The sequence below is a fragment of the Myxocyprinus asiaticus genome, chromosome 23 (assembly GCF_019703515.2).
Source record: "Myxocyprinus asiaticus isolate MX2 ecotype Aquarium Trade chromosome 23, UBuf_Myxa_2, whole genome shotgun sequence".
Classification (NCBI taxonomy): domain Eukaryota; kingdom Metazoa; phylum Chordata; class Actinopteri; order Cypriniformes; family Catostomidae; genus Myxocyprinus; species Myxocyprinus asiaticus.
In genome coordinates, this window is record NC_059366.1 from 5050433 (window position 1) to 5075976 (window position 25544).

At 39.8% G+C, this 25544-nt stretch overlaps 1 protein-coding gene across 1 annotated transcript in view; it reads right to left on the bottom strand.

Moving 5' to 3' along the window:
• Window positions 1-25544, bottom strand: part of LOC127413600 (dystonin-like) — a 276523-nt gene that overhangs the window by 77484 nt on the left and 173495 nt on the right. Inside the window, exon 55 of the mRNA XM_051650862.1 lies at window positions 23775-25243. Coding sequence (XP_051506822.1) covers window positions 23775-25243 — 1469 coding nt within the window. The remainder of the gene's footprint in view (window positions 1-23774; window positions 25244-25544) is intronic.

Sequence of the window (25544 nt, forward strand, 5' to 3'; positions counted from 1 at the left end):
CTGCCGTAGACAGTCTGGACGACTCAGAGGTTTGCCCATTATGGCAATAACTTACAAATGATGATTAAAATGAGGTAAAGGTTTTCAGTGCAACAATTCTGACAAACGTGAAATAAACTTAAAAGGGGGAAGATTGAGACGCCTTTAAGTGACTTTTACACTTTACTAAGCTAGCATTAGTCACTTTACCCCAATAAAAACACACAAAAATAAATAAAGCAGTGCATTTTAAGAGGGGAATTTAAAGAGTAAAATTGAGACGCCTTTATGTGCAATTTTCCAAGTTACTGGGCTAGCATTAGACACGTTACTCCAATAAAAAGATACAAAAATAAATAAAGTAGTGCAGTTTAAGAGCAAAACAATGTACGCAAATATATTTTTTTGTGTGAATATACAATTTGCAAAAAAAGGATAAGACCACAAATATACATTACATCATATAAAATTACTTGCCAAATAAAAAATGCTTTTGAATAAACTTTTGTTAACTCTTCATTAATTCAATGCAATCCCTTCTTCTTCTTAAACATCCTTTTCCATGATGACAATCCTACTAGTTTCCTTTTCTCCCCATTGTCACAACTTGTCATTGTTGCTTTCCTTAGTTTCTTATAACACCATTATATACATTTCCATTGCAAAAGTGCTTGTATGTTTAGATTTTCCTGAGCATTCCCATCCACTTATCCACAAAGAGGAATCCTGTGGCATATCCCAATACAAATCCTTAAATCTGGGAAAACAAAGCCGTAAGCTCCAGGAGAATCAAAAAAGCTGCTCCTGCCTCTCTTGTGGTCCAACCGGCTATGACAGACACCCTCCTGGCACAGAGCTCAAGGCCCCGCCCCCCTCACATTATTCAGGCAACATCTGTCATAGCTCCTTTTGTGCTGTGACGGGATCACAGTGATTGGTAGATGCCTGACCCTCTTTTAATTCCTCCCTTCTGTCTCCGTGGCCCATTTGACTTAACTTCTTAGTGTGCTTGTGCTCTTTCAGCAGCTTGTCAGGAAAGGAGAGAAAAAGCCATGCTACAAAAGTAAACAGTTCCATCTCAGATGACATCACACAATGCAAAAAAATATATATAATTCTCTTTTTCCCTCTCTGTCTGTTGTCCCTCCTCCTCTTCCCCGTGTTTTGGAGTCACAAAAGAACCTGTAGTCTCTCAATTACAGCAGAATGCTGAGGGAGGCACTTGATGCAGGAAATCTAACACCGTAACCTCTGCCAAGTGCATGACAGGTCTTTCTTCATGGCAAGTGAAAGAGGTGGGAGAATCACAGAGCAAAGAGGTTGATTTTATATAAAGAATGCAGTTTTTACCGCAGCAAGATAACCCAGGACCAGGACTCCAGGGGTGGAGGTCTCATGATCTCGCTTCTCAAACGATTCTGGATCAGTCCACAAAAATGTATAATTGGATTTTAAATTAATTCTTAATAATTCTAATTACTGAACAGCATTTGCAGGACAAAACATCACTGATACCGATGAGTGTCATGCAGTGTGCATTGCTGTGAAAATGCAGCAGTATATACTGTATACTAGGAAGGTGAGTTTACACTATACAAACAAACATACCCAAGAGCCATGAGATAAGTTTAATGGCCAAGCACAAGGCTGAAAAAAAAACAAAAAAAAAAAACATCTGCACTAAACCTGTCAAGAAAATGTGCTGGTCATATTTAGCTCCAAATCAATACAAACTAAAATATTAAAATATATTTTACATACAAATATGTTTGTTTGTTTGTTTGCTTTGCAAAGTTACATTATTTTCATTAAAGTTTTTTACAGCACATTTTACCACCAGTTCTTATTACTGTGATGTTTGACTTTTACTTTTCTCATTGTTTTCTCATGTTACAGTTGTACAGATTTTGCTTTTTCAGAAGGAAATTGGTATTTAAATTCACCAAAGTGGCATTCAACTGATCACAAAGTATAGTCAGGACATTCCTGATGTAAAAAACAGCACCATCACTATTTGAAAGAAAGTCATTTTTGATCAAATCTAGACAGGCCCCATTTCCAGCAGCCATCACTCCAACACCTTATCCTTGAGTAATCATGCTAAATTGATCATTTGGTACTAGAAAATCACTTACCATTATATCAAACACAGTTTAAAGTTATTTGATTCATTAAATGAAGTTTAACATTGTCTTTGTGTTTGTTTTTGAGTTGCCACAGTATGCAATAAACTGGCAGGTCAAAAATGGCAAAAAAGAAACAGCTTTCTCTAGAAACTCGTCAGTCAATCATTGTTTTGAGGAATGAAGGCTATACAATGCTTGAAATTGCCAAAAAAAAAAAACTGAAGATTTCATACAAATGTGTACACTACAGTCTTCAAAGACAAAGGACAACTGGCTCTAACAAGGACAGAAAGAGATGTGGAAGGCCAGATGTACAACTTAACAAGAGGATAAGTACATCAGAGTCTCTAGTTTGAGAAATAGACGCCTCACATGTCCTCAGCTGACAGCTTCATTGAATTCTACCCGCTCAACACCAGTTTCATGCACAACAGTAAAGAGAAGACTCAGGGGTGCAGGCCTTATGGGAAGAATTGAAAAGAAAAAGCCACTTTTGAAACAGAAAAACAAAAAGAAAAGGTTAGAGTGGGCAAAGAAACACAGACATTGAACAACAGATAATTGGAAAAGAGTGTTATGGATCTTAACCCCATTGAGCTTTTGTGGGAACAGCTAGACTGTAAGGTTTGTGAGAAGTGCCCGACAAGAGAGCCTCATCTATGGCAAGTGCTACAGGAAGCGTGGGGTGAAATGTCACCCGAGTATCTGGACAAACTGACAGCTAGAATGCCAAGGATCTGCAAAGCTGTCATTGCTGCACGTAGAGGATTTTTTGATGAGAACTCTTTAAAGTAGTTTCAGAAGTTCTGAATTTTTTTTTCAAATTGTAAAAGTAAATTTTCACATTATTAATGTCCTGATTATTCATTGTGATCAGTTGAATGCCACTTTGGTGAATAAAAGTACCGATTTCTTTTCATAAAAGCAAAATCTGTACATTATTCCAAACTTTTGGCTGCCAGTGTATGCATATATATATATATATAAATTTATATATGTTTAATCATTTGCTGCTTTTCAGCTGATTGATCTCAGAGCCTTATTTATGAAACACGAGCAGAACTAACTACTAGGCCTGTCACGATTATTTGATCTAATTCTGATTATTTGTGATAAACATGATCATTGTTTTTATATAACTTTAGCATAATTTCCAGGTTGGTTTGGTTAGAAAAAAAATAACGGAAATGGAAATCACTTAATGCAAAGTGAATTAAGACTTAATTCACATATAAAGAGAAATATTTGAAACATTTGAATATTAAGTCATTTTGAAATATATATATATATATATATATATATATATATATATATATATATATATATATATATATATATATTATAAAGCATTTCCTTACAAAGAGCAAATCATAAATGTTATTCCATGTTCAATGTGAGAAAAGTGACATCTCAAGGCATGTGCAAAGTTTAGACACTTTAACAAATTAAGTGACTTGAACATAATTTATTTAATCCTTAATCACAATTATTTGTGACAATTAATCATCAGTCAAAATTCTGACAACTCTACTTGAAACTAAACTTTGCATTGGGCCATTTCACCTCACTTACATGCAGAGGAATAAATGAATCAATTCTTGGACCTGATGTTGTATGCATGAAACCATTCATTTAAAACCAGAAATGATGGAGACAATGACTGCATGTGCACAGAAACAGGGCAGGGACGTTAACCCATCAGAAAAAAACTCTGTCAACAGATCTCGCGTTATTCACATGGACAATACCCAAAGGCACTGAAACACACAACTATTATTTAGACCAGAACAAAGGTTTAGTTTTTAAAAAAAAAAAAAAAAAAAAAAAAAAACATCCTCAGAATACATTCCTGCAGCAATCACGGCTCTGAGATCAGTTGTGCCAATAATGTTATCTCTCTCTTCATCCCATGCAACATGATCGCAGTGAAATAGCAGTTTCATCATAACACAACAATGTTCAGAAGTTCAAGTGCTGTAGGAGGTCTCAGGTTCTCTCTTGGGGGTTTGTACGGTGAGTCAGACTTATGAGTAAGCTAAGCGCTGTGGGCTTCACAAAGACCCTTTTCCCATCATCACCTATGGAATTAGCAAAAGCTATGATTCAGGAGCGAGAAATTCCCACACTTTCACGGGAAACATTAATGTCATGTCTGAGAAGTGGAAAAACAAGAAACAGGACACTATCTAATTTCCCACATCTGAATACCTCCTGCAAAGGTGCTTGCCCATGCAAAACTTGCCACCACTATGGTAGGGTGTTGTGGGTGGATGCATGGGCATTGCTAGGGTGTTCTCGGTTGTTGCTTACTGGCAGAAGTCAAAAGAACCCAATCACAAATCTCTATGCAATTCTGGGCTGCATTTCCCAAAAGGATTGTAAGCCTAAGTGGTGTCCAACTACCCTCACTGGTGTCCATCAAGGACATCCAGCATGAGTGCTGCCTTTGGAGAGCAAGAGGTATCATCAGAGACACCTCCCACCCCAGTAATGGACTGTTTACCCTTCTCCCATCTGGAAAGCACTATATGAACCATTGCTGTTGTACCAGTAGACTCAACAACAGCTTTTTCCCCTAAGCAGTCGAACTGCTGAACTCTGCTGAACCCCCCATTTAAAATAATAATTATAATAATAATAAAACAAAAATAACCAGTTATGCACTGACTATTAACTACTGTCCTCTGACCAGTTCTTCTTTTGAACATCTCATAATTTGCAGCACTTCTGTACCATAAACTTTATGGTACAAAAAATTCTTTTCTGTACCAAAAATTACTATTTATATATCCTTACTTTATATATTGTTTATCTGTACTAACAGTGTTTCATACCTTTAGATTGTTAAGTATCTATATTGCCATTTTCCTGTATGTGACAGTATGGTAGGGGTCGACCAATTATCAGCCTGGCTGACAATCGGATCCGATATTCATAATTTTTCGAATTATCAGAATCGTTATTTTGTCTGATCTTATTGCTGATAAATTTAAAAATGTGCCCCGTTGCTCTGATGCCACTCTCTCTGAAGGGTTACTGCTTGTAGTCTGACTCAATGTCCCGCCCACAGTAGTATCGTATTAGTTATATGTCAAGAGTAAATGGCCAATCAACACTGTACTCCGTATTCGTGGGGGAGAGGTGGGACAGAGGAAAGCAGCAAAAGAAAAATGCATCAGATAGCCCTTTTCCACCGAAATGGCAATGGTTCGCGTGCTGAGCCTGTGCTCTGCTGGTTCACGGCAGGGGTAATCTGGAGCCTTTCGTAAACTGGCCACACTTTTACACTGAATTCAGAACCGAACGGTGACGTAATGTGTTACGCGACTACTTAACCTACCCATAAACAAACATGACACATCACAACAGTGTTTGTGTACAGCTTTTACTCTTGTTTTTGAGGACATATTTAAATATACGGAGTAATGCAATCCAACGTTATTACATTGCTCAACAAGATTGTCAGAGACGACATCTATGCTAAAGTTTTTTAATCTCGAGTGTGACAGGCTGAATTCAATGTCCCTGTTAGATAGCAGGCTGGTCGGTGTCCGAGTCCAAAACATTGTAGCTCCATCCACTGTCCCTTTTGTTTAGGTCCTTCTTATGGTCCCTGCACTCCCTTAAGTGTTTTTCTATTTGTTTTTGCTGTATCTTCTCGTAGATTATTTTTTTCCGGACCGCGAGACATCATGACAAAGGCCATTTCTACACATTAGGTTAGCAGCATGACAAAACAACATAACTGTGTACATTGCACACAGAGAATGCTCTCAAGGACTAAAATCCATTGTAATCGGAAAACGCAGCCCTGGTCTGTAGATATGGCTCGGGTTTCTCCTTCAATGCAAGTCTATGGAATTTTTTTGGTTGTGTTTTTTTTTTTTTTTTTTTCTGTCATTTGCTTTAGCAAACATAAAATGATAAAAAAAAAAATAATAATAAAAAAAAACTTACAAAACTTACAGGTAAAGGTATTGAGAGTCATAAAATGAATAAAACCTTGAAAGCACAAACCAGATTCAATGGAGTCACTTTCAAATCAAAGTCAAATCAAATCACTTTTATTGTCACACAACCATATGCACAGTGCAACAGTGGGTGAAAGTGTTGGGTGCAGTTCCGAGCAACATAGCGTCATGACAGTGATGAGACATATACCAATTTACAATAATCAGATTTACACAACACAATTTACAAATCTAATATACAAATAACTACACAACACAATAATAATATACAATGTACAGTATACAATACACACAATATAGAATACACATATAATAAAAATAGTATATAAAGTATATATAAAATATACAGTAGGTTGTATTGTACTGTATTGACATTCAGGCTGTCGGTTGATAGTCAGTTGCCAGTGTGTTGTTAAGAGAGAATATAATTTATGACAGTCCGGTGTGAGATAATAGTGCAGTGCTGATGTATGTTGATCGTGAGAGATCAAGAGTTCAAAAGTCTGATTGCTTGGGGGAAGAAGCTGTCATGGAGTCAGCTGGTGCGGGTCCTGATGCTGCGATACCACCTGCCTGATGGTAGCAGTGTGCACCTCCTCTCTGTAGGCTGTTTCATCATTGTCAGTGATCAGACCTACCACCGTTGTATCATCAGCAAACTTAATGATGGCATTGGAGCTATGTGTTGCCACACAGTCATGTGTGTACAGGGAATACAGGAGTGGGCTGAGAACACAGCCCTGCAGGGCTCCAGTGTTGAGGATCAGCGATGAGGAGATGTTGCTGCCCATTCTAACCACCTGGCGTCTGCTTGACAGGAAGTCCAGGATCCAGCTGCACAGTGAGCTATTTAAGCCCAGTGCCCGGAGTTTCACATAAAGCTTGGAGGGCACTATGGTGTTGAATGCTGAGCTGTAGTCTACAAACAGCATTCTCACATAAGTGTTCCTTTTTTCCAGGTGGGAGAGAGCAGTGTGTAGTGTTGATGCAATGGCATCATCAGTGGAGCGGTTGTTGCGGTAAGCAAACTGCAATGGGTCCAGTAAGGCAGGCAGCACAGAGCAGATGTAATCTCTGATTAGCCTCTCAAAACATTTGCTGATGATGGGGGTCAAGAGCAACAGACGCCAGTCTTTTAAGCAAGTGATTTTGGATTGCTTTGGTACAGGCACAATGGCGGACATTTTGAAGCATGTGGGGACTACAGAAAAGGAGAGGGGAAGGTTGAATCAAATTCATCAAATTCTTAAAGAATGCTCAAATGAAAAAATGAATACAGCAAAAAATTTATTAAAATATTATTATAAATACTTGTGCTGTGAATTTAGGTAAGAAAAATACAGAAACATTAGCAAATTTACAAGCATAAACCAGCGACTGGTTCACCCATTCTTTACCCTACACATGTACTGCATGTTCTTGAACGATTGAAGCAGATACACATAAAATTAAAATCCTTTCCTTTTCTATGCCTCTCTCATTGACCTAAGTAAGTAATTTTGCTGAGTTTAATGGCTGTATCAGTGAGAACAAAGCTGATTGTCCACCAACAGCTGATGTAGCAGTGATGACCCACCCCACACATTGAAAAGAGGAACAAAAAGAATGGGGTGGGCGAACAACAAGGGGCCGAATGATCGACCGAACAGCGGCAGCTGATGCTTCACCATAGCACATGGATGGCCCTCAACATCCCCATGTTTGATTCATATGCACATTCAAATATAGGTTAAGCTTCTTTCAGCTCCAAAGGCATTTAAAGGCTTTCTGGCAAATGTTATATCCTACTTTAAGTCTTGACAATGATTTTATCCATGACTGATATGGTTAACAGCACATCGTTTTGTTCAGAAGGCTTTTTATCACTGTTGTAGCCATATTAAAAAGACATCCATCCTAATATTTCCTTGTAAAACATAACACTTAAGAAAAACAAAGAAACTGACTCAATGTCTATTCTTTATCACATGAAACATGTTAACTGTGTTACCATAACAAAGGAAAGAAAAAGGCTTTGCTCTAACTGTTGAGGGGCTTAATCTCCATTTTTGAACAACTGAACAATCCAGAAATTCCTGTAGCAGCTTACTTTAGATGCACCACATGAAATATGGGTTTAAAAAAACAGACATCTAAAGTGATGGGCCAAGAAAAAGACATAAAAGACAACAACTTAACTAAAAACAACCACATTTAAAGAAATATAGCTAGTTAAATATAAGTGCAACTACTGGTACAAAACAGAATGGCAAAAATAATGACTGCTTTCAAATACGCTTTTAAAAAGTGCACTGATAGAAATTATATGCTAGCATAGGCCTATATTACACATTAAATAAGCATAACAAAGGCTTATTATAATCCCCAAAAAGTGCTGCTATATTTTGCACATGAAAAGAATCCTTAACTATAGCAGGTCCAACTGCAGAACATAAATAAATTAGCTGCTAGGCAAAAAATAAGTGAGGTTATCCATCTATTGTTTACAGTGAATGTTTACAGGCCTGCCTTTACACTTGCTAACAGGGCAAGGAGCAGAAGTCAGAGTCCACTGCCTTTCAGTTGACCGCTACGACACACGGCACACACTGGCCTGCAGCTGGCTCACTGCACACTCACAACAACACCCCATCAGCTGACGTGCTTTTGTTAGCACCAGATGCTCACTGACACTCTGAACTGACTAGAGAAAGCTCTAACACTTTGCTAACAGACCAAGACGATGCTACGTAACCAGCGCAAGTTAATAAAATTCATCCTGTAGAGCTGCACAATTAATCGTTAAAAGATCTCAATTCAGACACCCACTCGATCTCATTTCTAAATGACAACGATTCTGCTATGTATATTAATGTTCCCGTGATCAAATTTAAATGAGAAATTCACTTCAAGACTTGTATATAAATGTTGATCTTTTAAACTTTAAATGAAATCTACAAAACACAGCGCTCCTGCACGAGACGCTGAATAAACTAAAATGCAACAGCCAAAGTCCAGCATAGCGGTTTACAAACTGCAGGGTGCAGCCAAGATTAGCTAGGAGTGTGACAGAATCTGTGCTCAATTCAATATTTTAATAGCCACTGACCGATGCAAAAAAAATACCACCATTACCCAGATCTGACTAAATTCGCTACCCGTGAGCTTGAGTTTGATTACAGCCGGCTGCTTTCCAAAGCTCACATGCCTGTGTCTGCATATGTGCTTGTGTCTCGTGATGAATGCAGCACTCCTGGACTGTTCTGGACGAGACTCCACATTGTTCTTAATCAAAATGCCCCTCTTTAGGCGATATTAATGTAAACACAGCTGTTAATGAATTACGAGTGTAAACAGACAGGATTAAATCTGTGCTGTCTTGATGAGATATTAAAGCAAACACAAATTATGTAACATAATTAACAACATAACATAAATGTTTGAAATTAGTTTTGTAGACAAAAATATAATTGTGCCACCATATTAATTTATTTCATTATAAAACTATAATTTTATTGAAATTTTTATTTATTTTTTTAATTGATGACTTGGACCAAATAATAAAGAAAAGCAGCCAATAAGTGCCCAACATAGATGGGAACTTCTTCAATACTGTTTAAAAAGCATCCCAGGGTGATACCTCAAGAAGTTGGTTGAGAAAATGTCAAGAGTACATGTCTGCAAATTCTAGGCAAAGGGTGACTACTTTGAAGATGCTAAAATATAACACAGTTTTGATTTATTTTGGATTTTGTTTAGTCACAACATAATTCCCATAGTTCCATTTATGTTATTCCATAGTTTTGATGACTTTACTATTATTCTAAAATGTGAATTAAAATTATAATACAGAATGAGTAAGTGTTTCAAAACTTTTGACCGGTAGTGTATATAAGCTGCATGCTGTCTGTTATAGGCATTTAGGCATTCTTACTGCATCAAATCGGTATTAATGTATATTTTATAATCACACAGTGTCAAATATTAAAGTAGTTTAATTTTGAATTAAAAAACTTTTTTAATGTTTTTATATTATAATTTTTAAAATGTTTAATTACTGTTGCTGAAAAACTTAAAGCACTGTTTACTCTGTTCTCTATTTAATTACTGACTCTTGAATAATTCCTTTAAAAGCTTGAAGCAATTTTTACAAGAGACACTGAAGGCCACATTGTTTTAATTTAAAATGTTAATATACATTTTTTTTTTAATTAGTAAAATAACAGTGTTTTATTGCATATTTGCCTACCAGTGCAAAACTAAGTTGACATAAAACTGTTAATGAAGCGTTTTTCCACTCGTTTTGATTTTTACTTAGCATGTGAGAAAGAGGCTAAATTGTTTCATTTATTTTTTATGCACTTTTTTAACAGAATTATTATTTTTTATTTATTTATTTATCTTGCAATAATAACAAGGTGCTGTTTAGTTTGTAATGTATTCGTTGCACCCTCTTGTGGACCTTTGACATTTTAAATTTATATATTTGATTTACAACTTTACTGCATTTTTGCAAAGATTGAAGCAGAGAACATTTTGTCAGAACCTCTAGTACATTACATGTTACTTTGTTTTGTACCCTTATGTCTAAGTTTTGTAAATCACATAAGCATTTTTTTCTTCAAAATCATAAAAGAATCATGATCTTTATTCTAAGCCAAAAAATCATGATTCTCAATTTATCCAGAATCATGCAGCTCTATCATCCTGTAAGTTATGTCGAATGAATCTTCCCATTTAGAAAAAAATAGCCAACGGGCTTTAGTTTACATTGAAGCATGCACACACTCATACCCAACAACATGCCAGAGCCGGTTAACGAGGAAACTGAGAACCAATCTTAAAATAGCCCTGCTTTTTCCACTGACTTAAGCACCAAATAATAATAAAACTGAAATCATTAATACATAACCAGTCCACAAATGCACACAGTACATCGTGGTCTTTGCTAACAAGGAGGCTGGTGCTGTTGTGCAAGTCCAATGCAAATGAATGAGAAACAAGCAAGTAAAAGATCAAAATATATCAATGTTTTGAATCACAATATACTAAATATAAAAAATAAAGAACACTTACTCGCAATGCACATACCTCAGAAAAATGCCTGCATTAAAAAATACGAATAAACGGGGAGTCACATGACGCTATGCGAAGGTTGGTCGCTTAAAAGTGAGCTCCGCTTAAACTTTGCTACAACTATCCTTTTAAGCAATATTAACCAGCGAGAACTGTAATAGATTTGTTTGTTAAACTGTGCTGGGAGGGCAGGATGCCAGAAAATTCGAAATCGTCGGCCTGTGGGGACATTAAAATGCACTTAAGTTCTCACGCACTGGACTCCTCGCAGGATCAAAGTGGCGGAGATCCAGTCGATGGTGGCAGCGAGCTTCGTGAAGCAGGTCTGGAGATCTCGAACATTTAAGCAGTGCTGACGATCTCGACTGACTTAGAGGGCCTCACAGAAATACGTTGAGCGATCGATAGAAGTCTATGGAGGCGAAAATTTCCACCCTGATCACAAGAATGGACGATGTTGAAAAATGGGTTTCTGGAGTCGGCCGAAAGAGAGCTACAGGCTAACCCGCCTGCAACCAAGGCTGATGTGGAACGCGTGTGGGAAAAACTAGACAATATGGAAAATCGGAGCAGGCGTAATAATGTTCGTTTCATTGGAATCCCCGAGGGAAAGGAAGGTCAAAATATGGTGAAGTTTTTGGATGGGCTTATTCCGAATTTGATCGACAAAGCGGACCGCCGGCTTGAAATTGAGTGCGCTCACAGAGTTTTCGGTCAGCTTTCCACCGCGGGTGACAGACCCCAATATATCCTGGCAAGATTCTTGCCGTCGGCTGACAGAGACTTTGTTCTACGAGCGGCAAGGAATAAAGCCAAGTTGTGCTGGGAGGACCACAACATCATGGTTTTTCCAGACTTTGCTAGATCGACTCAGAGAGTGTAAAATATTACTTCAACAACAGAAGGTGGGTTTCACACTGCTTTTTCCTGCTAAGCTGAGAATTGATGCCAAGGGTGGTCGTAAGACTTTTACATGCCCACAACAAGCTATGGCCTTCATTAAATCAATGGTGTTAGTGGGTAATTTTGCCTGCAGTCAACAATACAGACTACACATCAAGCATTTTACTGATGCAGCCTAAGAGGGTAGGTGAGGGGATGGGGCGTGGTTGTCTATCTGTCTGCGAGAGAGGGAGAGCGGTAAGGATCATCACCTGGGGTGTCATTATTTCTAACACCTGTGTCTTGTTATAGTGATGGTGCAGGGACACCTGAAAAGGCCGACAGACACATCAGACAGCAGAGAGAGACAGCAGAGAGAGTTGGCTGCGTGTCTCTGCGAATACAGACTGAACTCTCATCGACTCGTCTGTGTATACACTGGCGGCCAAAAGTTTGGAATAATGTACAGATTTTGCTCTTATGGAAAGAAATTGGTACTTTTATTCACCAAAGTGGCATTCAACTGATCACAGTGTATAGTAAGAACATTAATAACGTGAAAAATTACTATTACAATTTGAACTTCTTAAACTACTTCAAAGAGTTCTCATCAAAAAATCCTCCACGTGCAGCAATGACAGCTTTGCAGATCCTTGGCATTCTAGCTGTCAGTTTGTCCAGATACTCAGGTGACATTTCACCCCACACTTCCTGTAGCACTTGCCATAGATGTAGCTGTCTTGTCGGGCACTTCTCACGCACCTTACAGTCTAGCTGATCCCACAAAGGATCAATGGGGTTAAGATCCATAGCACTCTTTTCCAGTTATCTGTTGTCCAATGTCTGTTTCTTTGCCCACTCTAACCTTTTCTTTTTGTTTTCTGTTTCAAAAGTGCCTTTTTCTTTGCAATTCTTCTCAAAAGGCCTGCACCCCTGAGTCTTCTCTTTGCTGTGTACATGAAACTGGTGTTGAGCGGGTTCGCTTATCCTCTTGTTTAGTTGTACATCTGGCCTTCCACATTTCTTTCTGTTCTTGTTAGAGCCAGTTGTCTTTTGTCTTTGAAGACTGCAATGTACACTTTTGTATGAGATCAGAATTTTTCACAGAACTGGCTCCACTTATGTTGGAAGTTTACACAGAGTCATTAAAGAAAGGTGAACTGGGGCCTGGGTATCTCAGCGAGTAAACGCTGACTACCACACCTGGAGTCACAAGTTCGAATCCAGTGACTCCAGCCAGGTCTCCTAAGCAACTAAATTAGCCCGGTTGCTAGAGAGGGTAGAGTCACTTGGGGTAACCTCCTCGTGGTCACTATAATATGGTTCTCGCTCTCAGTGGGGCGCATGGTGAGTTGTGCGTGGATGCCACAGAGAATAGCATGAAGCCTCCACACGCGCTATGTCTCTGCGATAACGCGCTCAACAAACCACGTGATAAGATGCGTGGATTGACTATCTCAGATGCGGAGGCAACTGAGATTCGTCCTCCGCCACCCAGATCGAGGCGAGTCACCATGCCACCACGAGGACTTATAGCGCATTTCGAATTGGGCATTCCAAATTGGGGATAAAAGGGGAAAAAATCAACAACAACAAAAAAACATAAAAAAAAAAAGAAAGAAAAGAAAGGTGAACTACTGCCAACCATGACGCAAGCCGATCAGTCTCATTGTGTAAAGAGATAAGGACCAAAATGAATGTAAAAGTTATCATCCAATTTCCCTGATCCAGTTAGATGTAAAAATATTGTCTAAACTTCTGGCTAATCGATTAAGTAGAGTAATTACATCTATTATACATATAGATCAAGTGGGGTTTCTTCATGGTCATAGTTCTTCTGATAATATTAGACATTTTATAAATATTATGTGGTCAGTAGCGAATTATCAGACCCCGATTGCTGCCATCTCACTTGACACCAAGAAGGCATTTGATAGGGTGGAATGAGACTATCTTTTTAAGATTTTGGAAATTTACGGGTTTGGGAACACTTTTATTGGGTGGATTAAGTTACTTCATAAGCAGTGAAAACTAATGGATTAATTTCTTATTAGGGGAACCCGGCAAGGCTGTCCACTCACCCCTTTATTGGTCTTTATTGCCCTGGAACCATTAGCAGCCGCAATAAGAAAAGATGATGATTTTCCTGGTATTGTAGCATGAGGTGTGATGCATAAACTTCTACTCTACACAGATGATATATTATTATTTGTCTCTGACCCTAGTAGATCGAGGAGCCTCCATAAAATTATTAATTCCTTTTCAGGATACAGGGTGAATTGGTCTAAATTGGAAGCTCTTGCTCTGACATCACATTGCCCTTCCACGGCTTTCCAGCCTGGCGCCTTCCAAGCAAGGCATTAAGTATTTAGGCATTTTATTTCCAGCAAATTTGAGAGATTTAGTCAGTTAATATTGACCCAACAATGAAAAGGTTCTCGTGTGATGTGGATAGGTGGGCTTCACTACATCTATCTATGGCTGGGAAGGTCAATGTTATAAAAATTAATTGTATCCCAAAATTCAATTATCTACTACAGTCTCTCCCCTTAGAAGTTCCTCTTTCTTATTTTTAAACAATTTGATAGAATATCTAAGTCCTTTATTTAGAATGGTAAATGACCTCGGTTACATTTCAGTAAGTTACATAAACCAGTTTGACAAAGGAGGTTTAGGCTTCCCCAACATTTTGTTTTATTACTATGCTTTTAATCTTAGACACTTGGCCCATTGGTCTCTTCCACCTGAGAGAGCCCCTCCCTGGTACTACATTGAACAAGCGGTCCTTGCCTCAATCTCGCCATTGCAAAGTCTTTCTATCAAACTTCCTGAAGAAGTAAAAATCCCATTTATTTACACTTTCAGTCAGTATGGACAAAGGTTTCCTGTTTGTTCAATTTTGATATTTACCTAAATGTTTCCTCAAGCATATGGCTGAACCCCAAATTGTGTATTAACAAATCCCCCTTTTGCTGGAAAGAATGGATTGAGAGGGGTGTTGCTACACTTGGTGACCTTTATGAAAATGGAGCTTTGAGATCATTTGAAAATATAACACTGCAATTTGGGATTTCTAGGTCTTAATTTTTCAGATATTTACAGTTGTGCTTATTTACTTTGTACTATTTTTGGTGGTAGTACACAGTCCCCTAAAGCTGCAGACACCCTCTGTATGGTGCTCACAGCCTTTGGAAAGGGGCATGAAGCATCAGTATATTATTCCTCATTGATTCAGAGTCTTGGTGATGGGGCCTTAACATCTCTTAAGAGGTTTTGGGAAAGAGATTTGAACTTGGTACTGGAGGATGGGGGGTGGGAAATAATTTAAAAAAATGTTAAAACTATGTCTAGGAATGCAAGGGCTTGCCTTATTCAGTTTAAGATTTTGAATTGTTTCTACTTGACTCCCTCTAGATTGTTTAGGCTTGGTTTAAAAGACACACATACCTGCTGGTGATGTCAGTTGGAGGATGGAGACATGGCCCATGCTCTGTGGTTCTGTGCTAATATTCAAGAATTCTGGTTAAGAGTCCAGAATTTTATCTGTGAGGTTTTAGATAATCAAATTTCATTCTGCCCCAGACTATGTATATTGGGTGATGAGAACCCCCATTTTGTTTAGATATTTTCTCTTCGTGCTTATATGTGTATACATAGGCTTGGACCACAGGAATGTTTGTTGGCGGTTGAGGTGGGGGTGGGGTTGGTGATTGGGAGGGGGATAGGGAATTTAAGGGGTTAAGGGGGATAATGGTTGACTCTGTGCATTTATATATTGCTTTGTTCTGTGTTATGTTTGAGAATCAACCAATAAAACTGTAAATTAAAAAAAAAAAAAAATACATGATAAAAATATGCTGGATAAACTCCAGCCACTTTCTGATGTTTAATTCAGATGTCAACAACTCTGAAAACATTCATGCGTGAAATGCCTCAAACACAACCACAAAATCACTGGTTTTCTCCTTATTCAAATTGTAAAAATTCACACCAGCTGGCCCAGTACCAAGGTAGTTTGGGGAGGGAAACAACTGAAAATATACCTCCTCATCATATCTGTGATTGCTGCTTTGACCAATGTCAGGTTTGTGTACATGACATGCTCTTGAAGGGATGGGGTTAAAACTGACTAAATACTTTTGACTACTGGCTTACCAGAGAAGAGTCAGTCATAACAGCGGAAGAGCAAGTAATTACATTTTGATATAAAAATTTATTTTTATATATATATATATACATACTGTATATGTGTGTGTGTGTGATATATATATATATATATATATATATATATATATATATATATATATATATATATATATACTGATGGCCAAAAGTTTGGAATAATGTACAGATTTTGCTGTTTCGGAAGGAAATTGGTACTTTAATTCACCAATTCACTTAATTCACTTTCATTCAACTGATCACAAAGTATATTCAGGACATTACTGATGTAAAAAAACAGCACCATCACTATTTGAAAAAAGTCATTTTTGATCAAATCTAGACAGGCCCCATTTCCAGCAGCCATCACTCCAACACCTTATCCTTGAGTAATCATGCTAAATTGATCATTTGGTACTAGAAAATCACTTGCTATTAAATCAAATGCAGTTGAAAGCTATTTGGTTTGTTAAATGAAGCTTAACATTGTCTTTGTGTTTGTTTTTGAGTTGCCACAGTATGCAATAGACTGGCATGTCTTAAGGTCAATATTAGGTCAAAAATGGCAAAAAAGAAACAGCTTTTTCTAGAAACTCATCAGTCAATCATTGTTTTGAGGAATGAAGGTTATACAATGCTTGAAATTGACAAAAAAGATTTCATACCAAGGTGTACACTACAGTCTTCAAAGACAAAGGACAACTGGCTCTAACAAGGACAGAAAGAGATGTGGAAGGCCAGATGTACAACTAAACAAGAGGATAAGTACATCAGAGTCTCTAGTTTGAGAAATAGACGCCTCACATGTCCTCAGCTGACAGCTTCATTGAATTCTACCCGCTCAACACCAGTTTCATGTACAACAGTAAAGAGAAGACTCAGGGGTGCAGGCCTTATGGGAAGAATTGCAAAGAAAAAGCCACTTTTGAAACAGAAAAACAAAAAGAAAAGGTTAGAGTGGGCAAAGAAACACAGACATTGAACAACAGATAATTGGAAAAGAGTGTTATGGATCTTAACCCCATTGAACTTTTGTGGGAGCAGTTAGACTGTAAGGTGTGTGAGAAGTGCCCGACAAGACAGCCACATCTATGGCAAGTGCTACAGGAAGCGTGGGGTGAAATGTCACCTGAGTATCTGGACAAACTGACAGCTAGAATGCCAAGGATCTGCAAAGCTGTCATTGCTGCACGTGAAGGATTTTTTGATGAGAACTCTTTGAAGTAGTTTAAGAAGTTCTGAACATTTCTTTCAAACTGTAATAGTAATTTTTCACATTATTAATGTCCTGACTATACATTGTGATCAGTTGAATGCCACTTTGGTGAATAAAAGTACCAATTTCTTTCCATAAGAGCAAAATCTGTACATTATTCCAAACTTTTAGCCGCCAGTATATATATATATAAACAAATATACATGGATGAATCATTCAGTAACATGCATTAAGAAAATAAATAGGATCAATTTTGATTTCATGCAGATTTAAAAAATGTCTGAAGGTTGCATTAAATTCAAAATATCAAAGCAAGTGACATCTGTAAACAAATTATGCTAGAGCTTTTCTCAGAACTAACTTCAATTTTCTGAGACATTGCTTTTAATCAGCTGGTGTCAATGTAATTTTAAGTGGTATGAAGTATGAAGTCAGTTCTCCTTCAAACTTCTTTTTGTGCAAATGTGCATTCACCATATAGCATGGAATTCTAAGTTTTTACAGTATATAATTAGATAAGTACTTCTGCTAAATGTGTTAGCTTAGAAGGATAACTGATTAGCCTGCTAACTGTTGGGAATGCATGATGGAATGTTAGCTTAGCAGGCTAATCTGTTAGCATTCTAACTGAAATGGAATGTTAGCTTAGCAGGCTAATCTGTTAGCATGCTAACTAAAAAACAACAACAAAGTGAAATGTTTATTTGTACCATTTGTTGCTTCGGTTATATCATGTGATATGTCATATAGAGCTTACACAACATGAACTAATGTACTTTCATGATTAAGAGTACAAAAGTGTCCAAGTAAAATTGTAAAGTTTCCAATCAGGCACAAAAAGAATACCCAAAAACAACTTATTTCAGCCAATTAAATCGCTCTAAGGTCCAATGGGTACAGGACTTAACACGGAGGCTTAATATTGCATGAAATATTGCACGAGTTTGTGGTGGGACTACTTGTTGACTACAATGGAATACGGGGGAAGTGTTACACTAGTGGTGCAGAAATGACAAACTTCACCTTTAAAGGTGCAATATGTAACATTTTTCATGTAATATTCGCCTTTTTTTCCCAATGTGTGAACGGCTTGTGACGCAACTTAAAAAATTAGCCCCTCCCAGACTTCCTAGGTTGCCTATTAAAGCCTGTAGACTGATTTTCATGTGAAGGGAGCTGGTCGCTTTTGCCGGGAAAATCCAAAGGATGTGACGTTTATGCAAGCTCCCGAGAGCCTTGCCTCAGTGAGTCTCTTCTACTATTCAACAGCGACAACAAACTTCAACACTAGGTAACGTTATCTTAGAGATGGAATCCAGCAAATGTCCGGCTCCCAGCACAACACCGACTCCTGCACAAACTCCGAGTAAGCCAAAAAAAAACAAAAAACAAAAAACATTTACTGAATCCCGTCTGGCTAAACGGGAACGTGATCGTGGTCGAGCGAAAACTAGAGTGAACATCGGCAGGAGATTTGATTCCTGGAGGCACCTTCATTTTGTTTTGGGGATCAAAACTGACCCTGAATTGGCATTCTTCTTATTGGACAGGTAAGCTTACATAACTGCAAAGCATGTGAAATATAGTGCCATAAGGATTGATCTGTGTAATTTTAGCTAACTTGATCTTGCCTGCTAATGCTGACGAAGTGCAAGCTACCTTGCTTCGTAACTTTCAAATAATTTCAACGATCTTCTCTTTATACTAAAAGTCAGGTATGCTGATTCACAGTAACTGACATAATGTTCATTCAGCAAGGTAAACTACAATAACACATGAAATGAATGCTAGACAATGTTCAAGATAATGCATAAAGACCCATTCATTAGTGTAACGTAACTTGGTTGTACAGAAAATATATACAATCTATTATTATAAAACAATAGGACATTGATATATCAAAATGACAGTTGTGACGGAATCACATCAATACTAAATTGTGTCAACATATTTATAATGTACAGTCTATTTTATAAACAGCTACTGTCATCATCCACCAAATTTAGCTAACAGCTATTTATAAAGCTGGATAGCTAGCTAACGCTGACATAGGCTATCCTATAAATGCAGTCAATATATGCATTTAATCAGAGATTACAATATATGCTCTCTAATCAGAGATTACATCTGCTCTGTCTTGCCACACAATCTTGACCCGCTGCAGTTTGCTTACCGCAACAACCGTTCCACTGATGATGCCATTGCATCTACAATACACACTGCTCTCTCCCACCTGGAAAAAAAGAACACTTATGTGAGAATGCTGTTTGTAGACTACAGCTCAGCATTCAACACCATAGTGCCCTCCAAGCTAGATGAGAAACTCCGGGCTCTGGGCTTAAACAGCTCGCTGTGCAGCTGGATCCTGGACTTCCTGTCAAGCAGACGCCAGGTGGTTAGAATAGGCAGCAACATCTCCTCATCGCTGATCCTCAACACTGGAGCCCCACAGGGCTGTGTTCTCAGCCCACTACTGTATTCCTTGTACACACATGACTGTGTGGCAACACATAGCTCCAATGTCATCATTAAGTTTGCTGATGACACGACGGTGGTAGGTCTGATCACTGACAATGATGAAACAGCCTACAGAGAGGAGGTGCACACTCTGACACACTGGTGTCAGGAGCACAACCTCTCCCTCAACGTCAGTAAGACAAAGGAGCTTGTGGTGGACTTCAGGAGAAAAGACAGAGAACACAGTCCCATCACCATCAATGGAGCACCAGTGGAGAGAGTCAGCAGCTTCAAGTTCCTGGGTGTCCACATCACTGAGGAACTCACATGGTCCATCCACACTGAAGTCGTTGTGAAGAAGGCTCATCAGCGCCTCTTCTTCCTGAGACGGCTGAGGAAGTTTGGAATGAACCGCCACATCCTCACACGGTTCTACACCTGCACTGTGGAGAGCATCCTGACTGGCTGTATCTCTGCCTGGTACGGCAATAGCACCGCCCACAACCGCAAAGCACTGCAAAGGGTGGTGCGAACTGCCAAACACATCATCGGAGGTGAGCTTCCCTCCCTCCAGGAAATATATACAAGGCAGTGTGTGAAAAAAGCTCGGAGGATCATCAGAAACTCCAGCCACCCGAGCCATGGGCTGTTCTCACTGCTACCATCAGGTAGGCGGTATCGCAGCATCAGGACCCGCACCAGCCGACTCCATGATAGATTCTTCCCCCAAGCAATCAGACTTCTGAACTCTTGATCTCTCATGATCAATATACATCAGCACCGCACTTTATTACCCTTACTCTTATATCTCACACCGGACTGTCATAAATTATATTATTATTATTATATTATGTCTCTCTTAACAACTGACTATCAACCAACAGCCTGAATGTCAATACAGTACAATACTGTACATTCTATATATATATATATATATATATATATATATATATATATATACTTTTTTTTATATATATATATTTTAATTTTTAATTTTTATTGAATAATGTGTATCTATATAGTAACAACAAAAAAACAAAAAAACAAAAACAGCGTATTGTATACTGTACAGTGTATGTTATTATTTGTATATTGTTGAGTGTAATTATGTGTATAACAGATGTTTAAATTGTGTTGTGTTAATTTGATGTTATTGTAAATTGGTATATGTCTCATCACTGTCACGACTGCTATGTTGATTGGAACTGCACCCAAGAATTTCACACACCATTGCACTTGTGTATGTGGCTGTGTGACAATAAAGTGATTTGATTTGATTTGATTTGATATATCATGCAAAGAAAAGTGATTATTCAAACTACAGTCTCGCATAGTCAGACCTATATCCACACTTTGTTTTAGCCCTGTTCCAGCACTGGAGAGTCAAATATCATATACAGACTCAAAGTTTGTAGTAAAACAATCATAACTGTGTAATTTTAATCTGTGTTCATGATGCCGGTGAATCATGTTCAGTCTCGCTTCCCTATGGAGTCATGCTCGCTCGCATCCCTATACAGTGTTTGCATGATCACGAGCAACAGGCTGCAGTTCACTTAACAGCCACAGGTGTCATTAATAACAAGGGTTTCTGAAGCTTACATACTGCACCTTTAAGTATCCAAAATATTTTATTAAGGCCACTGTATTACTGATCTTGTCACTTTTGGGTTGTCTTGAACTGCAAATTATCTGTGTGACCCATTATCAGAAATATGTGCTCCCTTTAACTTTCATAATCTTTCACGCCTATAGTGTGGTTTATATCATTATCATTAGTATTGCTAACCGTTCATGTCTTTTAGTGGAGCCCTTTAAAGGTAATGCCATCTGAGAACAAAAGAAATCATCCTGGTTACTTTCGTAACCTCCGTTCCCTGATGGAGGGAATGAGACGTTGTGTCGATGTAGTGACACTAGGGGTCACTCTTGGGAGCCCCAAACACCTCTGCTTTTTGAAGCACCTACCTCAGTACAGGGCTTAATTAGCACACGTACTGGGCCGGCAGCGAGTTTCTCCGCAAACTCGTCTGCCACAGGGCTAAGGAGGAAAGTCATCCAGGGATCACAGCTTGTGAACACGACTGGGGGTCAAAAGCGCATGTCTTGCCCGAGAGACCGCGCCGTGACCTTTGTCACCCGGAGAGCGAGGTCGGTCGCTGAGCGCAGTTCCTGCATCAATCCTGGATCAGAACTACCCTCGTACAGCTCTTTTAGCGCCTTGGCTTGGTGTACCTGCAGGAGAGCCATGGTGTGCAGGGCGGAGGCAGCTTGTCCAGCGGCACCGTAGGCCTTAGCCATCAGAGACGACGTAAACCCACAGGCCCTGGATGTTAGCTTTGGGCGCCCATGCCAGGTGGCGTTGCTCTGCGGGCACAAGTGCACTGCGAGCACCTTATCCACCTGGGGGATCACAGAATACCCCTTGGCCGCACCACCATCGAGGGTAGTGAGAGCGGGGGAGCTGAAAGATCTGGATCGGGTAGTAAAAGGTGCCCATCACGATCTTGTCAGCTCCTCATGCACTTCCGGGAAGAAAGGGACTGGGGCGGGGCGCAGCCGTGAGCGGCGCTCTGGGCCCAGGAACCAATCATTGAGCCGGAGGGATCCACTCTAGCCCGACGCTCGCGGCTGCCCGGGAAAGCATGTCCGTCATCTCCACGTCAGCCTGAGACTGGGCGACCATACCTGAAGGAGGAAGCCCAGCCAAAGCCTCCGCCTCAGACTGGACGAGCCCGCTCTCCGATGCTGCGCTCGATAACTCATCCGAGAGCCCGACCGGGGCAAGCGAGTGTGCTGAGGAATGGGAGGTCCGTGGGGGGTTACCTGGCAGAGGTGCTCCCATTGAAGTCCCCAAAACACCCCCAGTGCTAACCGACGCGGCCTCATACCCGTAGATAGAAGGACCGAGGCGGGGAGCCGCTGGGGCGGCTTGCTTTCTTACGAAGGCAAGCCTCGACCGCAACGTGGCCATGGTCATGTTCTCGCAATGAGAACAAGACCCATCCACGAACGATGTCTCCGCGTGGGCAGTGCCCAGACACGTAAGACAACAATCGTGGCCGCCAGAAGCGGAGAGATAATGACCGCAACCAGGAATAACACACAAATGGAAAGGCATCTTTAAAAATACGTTCCGTGTGTGCCGCTCTTTTAGAATTGAAAATATACTCTTTTAGAATATACTCTTTTGTTTTGTTCTGCCGAAGCACCCAGGGGCGTTCTCTGCACTCCACGGGTGCAGAGGGGGAGAAGCTGCTGAAATGTGCCGAAAATCCAGCAGTTTGAGGTGAACGGTAGGGAGAAATTGAATTCAGTGCACTGAATGCAACCGCTCGGCTCCGAAGAGAAAATCTGAATGAGTGGTTGCATACCAGCTCCTTTTATACCGTATGTCTGGGGGAGTGGCATGCAAATTCCACTCGCCAATTCCCATTGGCCTTTTTTCAAAAAGCAGAGGTGTATGGGGCTCCCAAGAGTGACCCCTAGTGTCACTACATCGACACAACGTTGAGTGAGTGACAGATAGGGAACCATAAGCTCATAAAATTTGATTTAATAAATGCAGTTTATCCATTAAACATACAATGGGAATTTTTGACAGTTTCTACTCTCAGTCATTAGCCCACACTGAAAAAAAGTAAAAGATACTCAAGGCACCATTTGAGGTTTCTTAAGTGTATTCCAAAGTATGCGGTAATGGAGAGAGTTTTCGAAACACTGTTTTCATTAGAGGAACACACCCATTTAGTGTCTGGAGGATTTCCAGAGGCTTCTTCCGGTGTGTCGTGCAAGGAACCTCCAATGTGACCATAAGTTTATTTTAATTTTTAAAATGGGTGATTTTTAAAATGCCTTTACACTATTAAGACACCTCTAGTGGGGCACTAAAACAAGGTGAAACAATATAATCAATCTTAATCTTACCTTGAAGGACTCCAGTTGTTGGTTAATGACCTCTGTTTCCGACCCAACAGACCCTTGGGACTCCTCTTGCTTTTCGGCCCCACTCAGTTTATGTGTAAACTCATGCACCATGCTAATGAACTCTTCCAGATAACTAAGGGTGTTCTCAACCTGTTCTCTTCTACAGTTGGCTCGGTCCATCAGCTTCCCACACTGCTTGCTCAGGGTTTCCAAGTCTCTTTTGAGACCAAGTAGATCTGGTGAGGCCTCTGACTCCAGCATCTTCTTGCAACTGTCTCTGGCATTGGCTGTGTTGGTCATCAGACCTTGAAGCTTTGTAACAAAGTCTTTGATAGTGCTTTGCTGATCCTGTATGGTGTCAAGGTCTCTGCATACTGGGGCCATGCCATCCAACTCATCGTCCAGGTCTGCAAAGCTTGTAAACATTTCTCGAATGCTGTTCTGGAATTGACCGATTCCCTGGAGTTTATTTTCCAAGGTGGAGCAGGCATCCTCCACCTCTTTGGTAGCAACTATGTGGTCTTTCTCCAAACTGTCTGCCTGTAGAAGAAGGTCTGTCACACCTTCAACCTCAGGAACATCTACCACAAGACTTTTTGCAAGATTTTTAAGATGCTCAATCTGATTGTGGACACTTTCTAAAGTGTTCTGCTGAGCTTTCATGTTGGTCAAGTTCTTGCTGCTGTAGGCTTGGACACCCAAGGCAGAGTGAGATTCGAGCTGTTTCTTGGCACCCTCCAGTTGGCATTTAGCTTCATTCTGCAAGTCGATAAACTCTTTCAGCTTCTGTGAGATACTTTCTAATGATTCTTTTTTGACTTGTAAATCCTCCGTGAGCTTATCCACTCTTTTTCCAGTAGCTGCCTTCTCCTCCCTAACTGTATCACCATCGGATGTGACTACCTCAAGAAGGCTGTCAGCAGCTGCGTTCATCATCATGACCTGTCCTCGATGCTTGTCAACATCCTTCTGTATGGCCTTCAACTGTGAGAGGGAGCTCTCAATCTCCGCCGAGTTCACACTGAGCTTTACATTCTTCCCTCGGTCTTCACATTCCTGCAACCAAGAGTTCAGTTGCTCAGAATATTCCTTGTACTTCAATGCATTCTGCATGGTATTTTGAAACTTTTCTGCTTGCTCAGCATTGCACTTCTTCACATCCTCCCAGGTGGTCCTTAAAGCAGAGAGTTGTCCTTGAAGGGCCACCTTCTCTGCCCCTTCTGTGCTCTGGAGGAGAGCTTCTCCCTCCTTCATGATGGTGTTATAAGGTTCCTCATGGTCACTAATGGACATCTGAACAACACTGTTCTCCTCGAGTCTCTTTTGTAACATATCCACATGAGCAGAGATGGGCTGGGGCTTACGTTGCTCCTGAAGTGTTTGATTCAGCCAGGTTTGGAAGTCTTTAGATGTCTGATGGAACTGCTGGGAGCTGGCAAAGGCTGAGTTGAGCTGCTCAATGCGCTTTCCTGGTGGACACAAGGTTATTTGGGTTTATACATGCTAAAATGTGTAAGACAGGGCTGCGATTTCTGCAATCTTACTGGTAGCTAAAAACATTTTCAAATTAGGCCAAATATTTCATAAACAAACATGCAACATGCATGCAAATCTAGGATTTTGAATGAAGACTGTTTCAATTCTGCAGAAATCTGTGGAGCTTTCTGAAGAGTTCTGCAGGTGCAGATTAAAGGTGCTGTAAGCAATTTCAGCTGTTTCGCAAACTTCCGCTAGCCATAACAGATTAGACAGGTGTGATTTCTCAGGGCA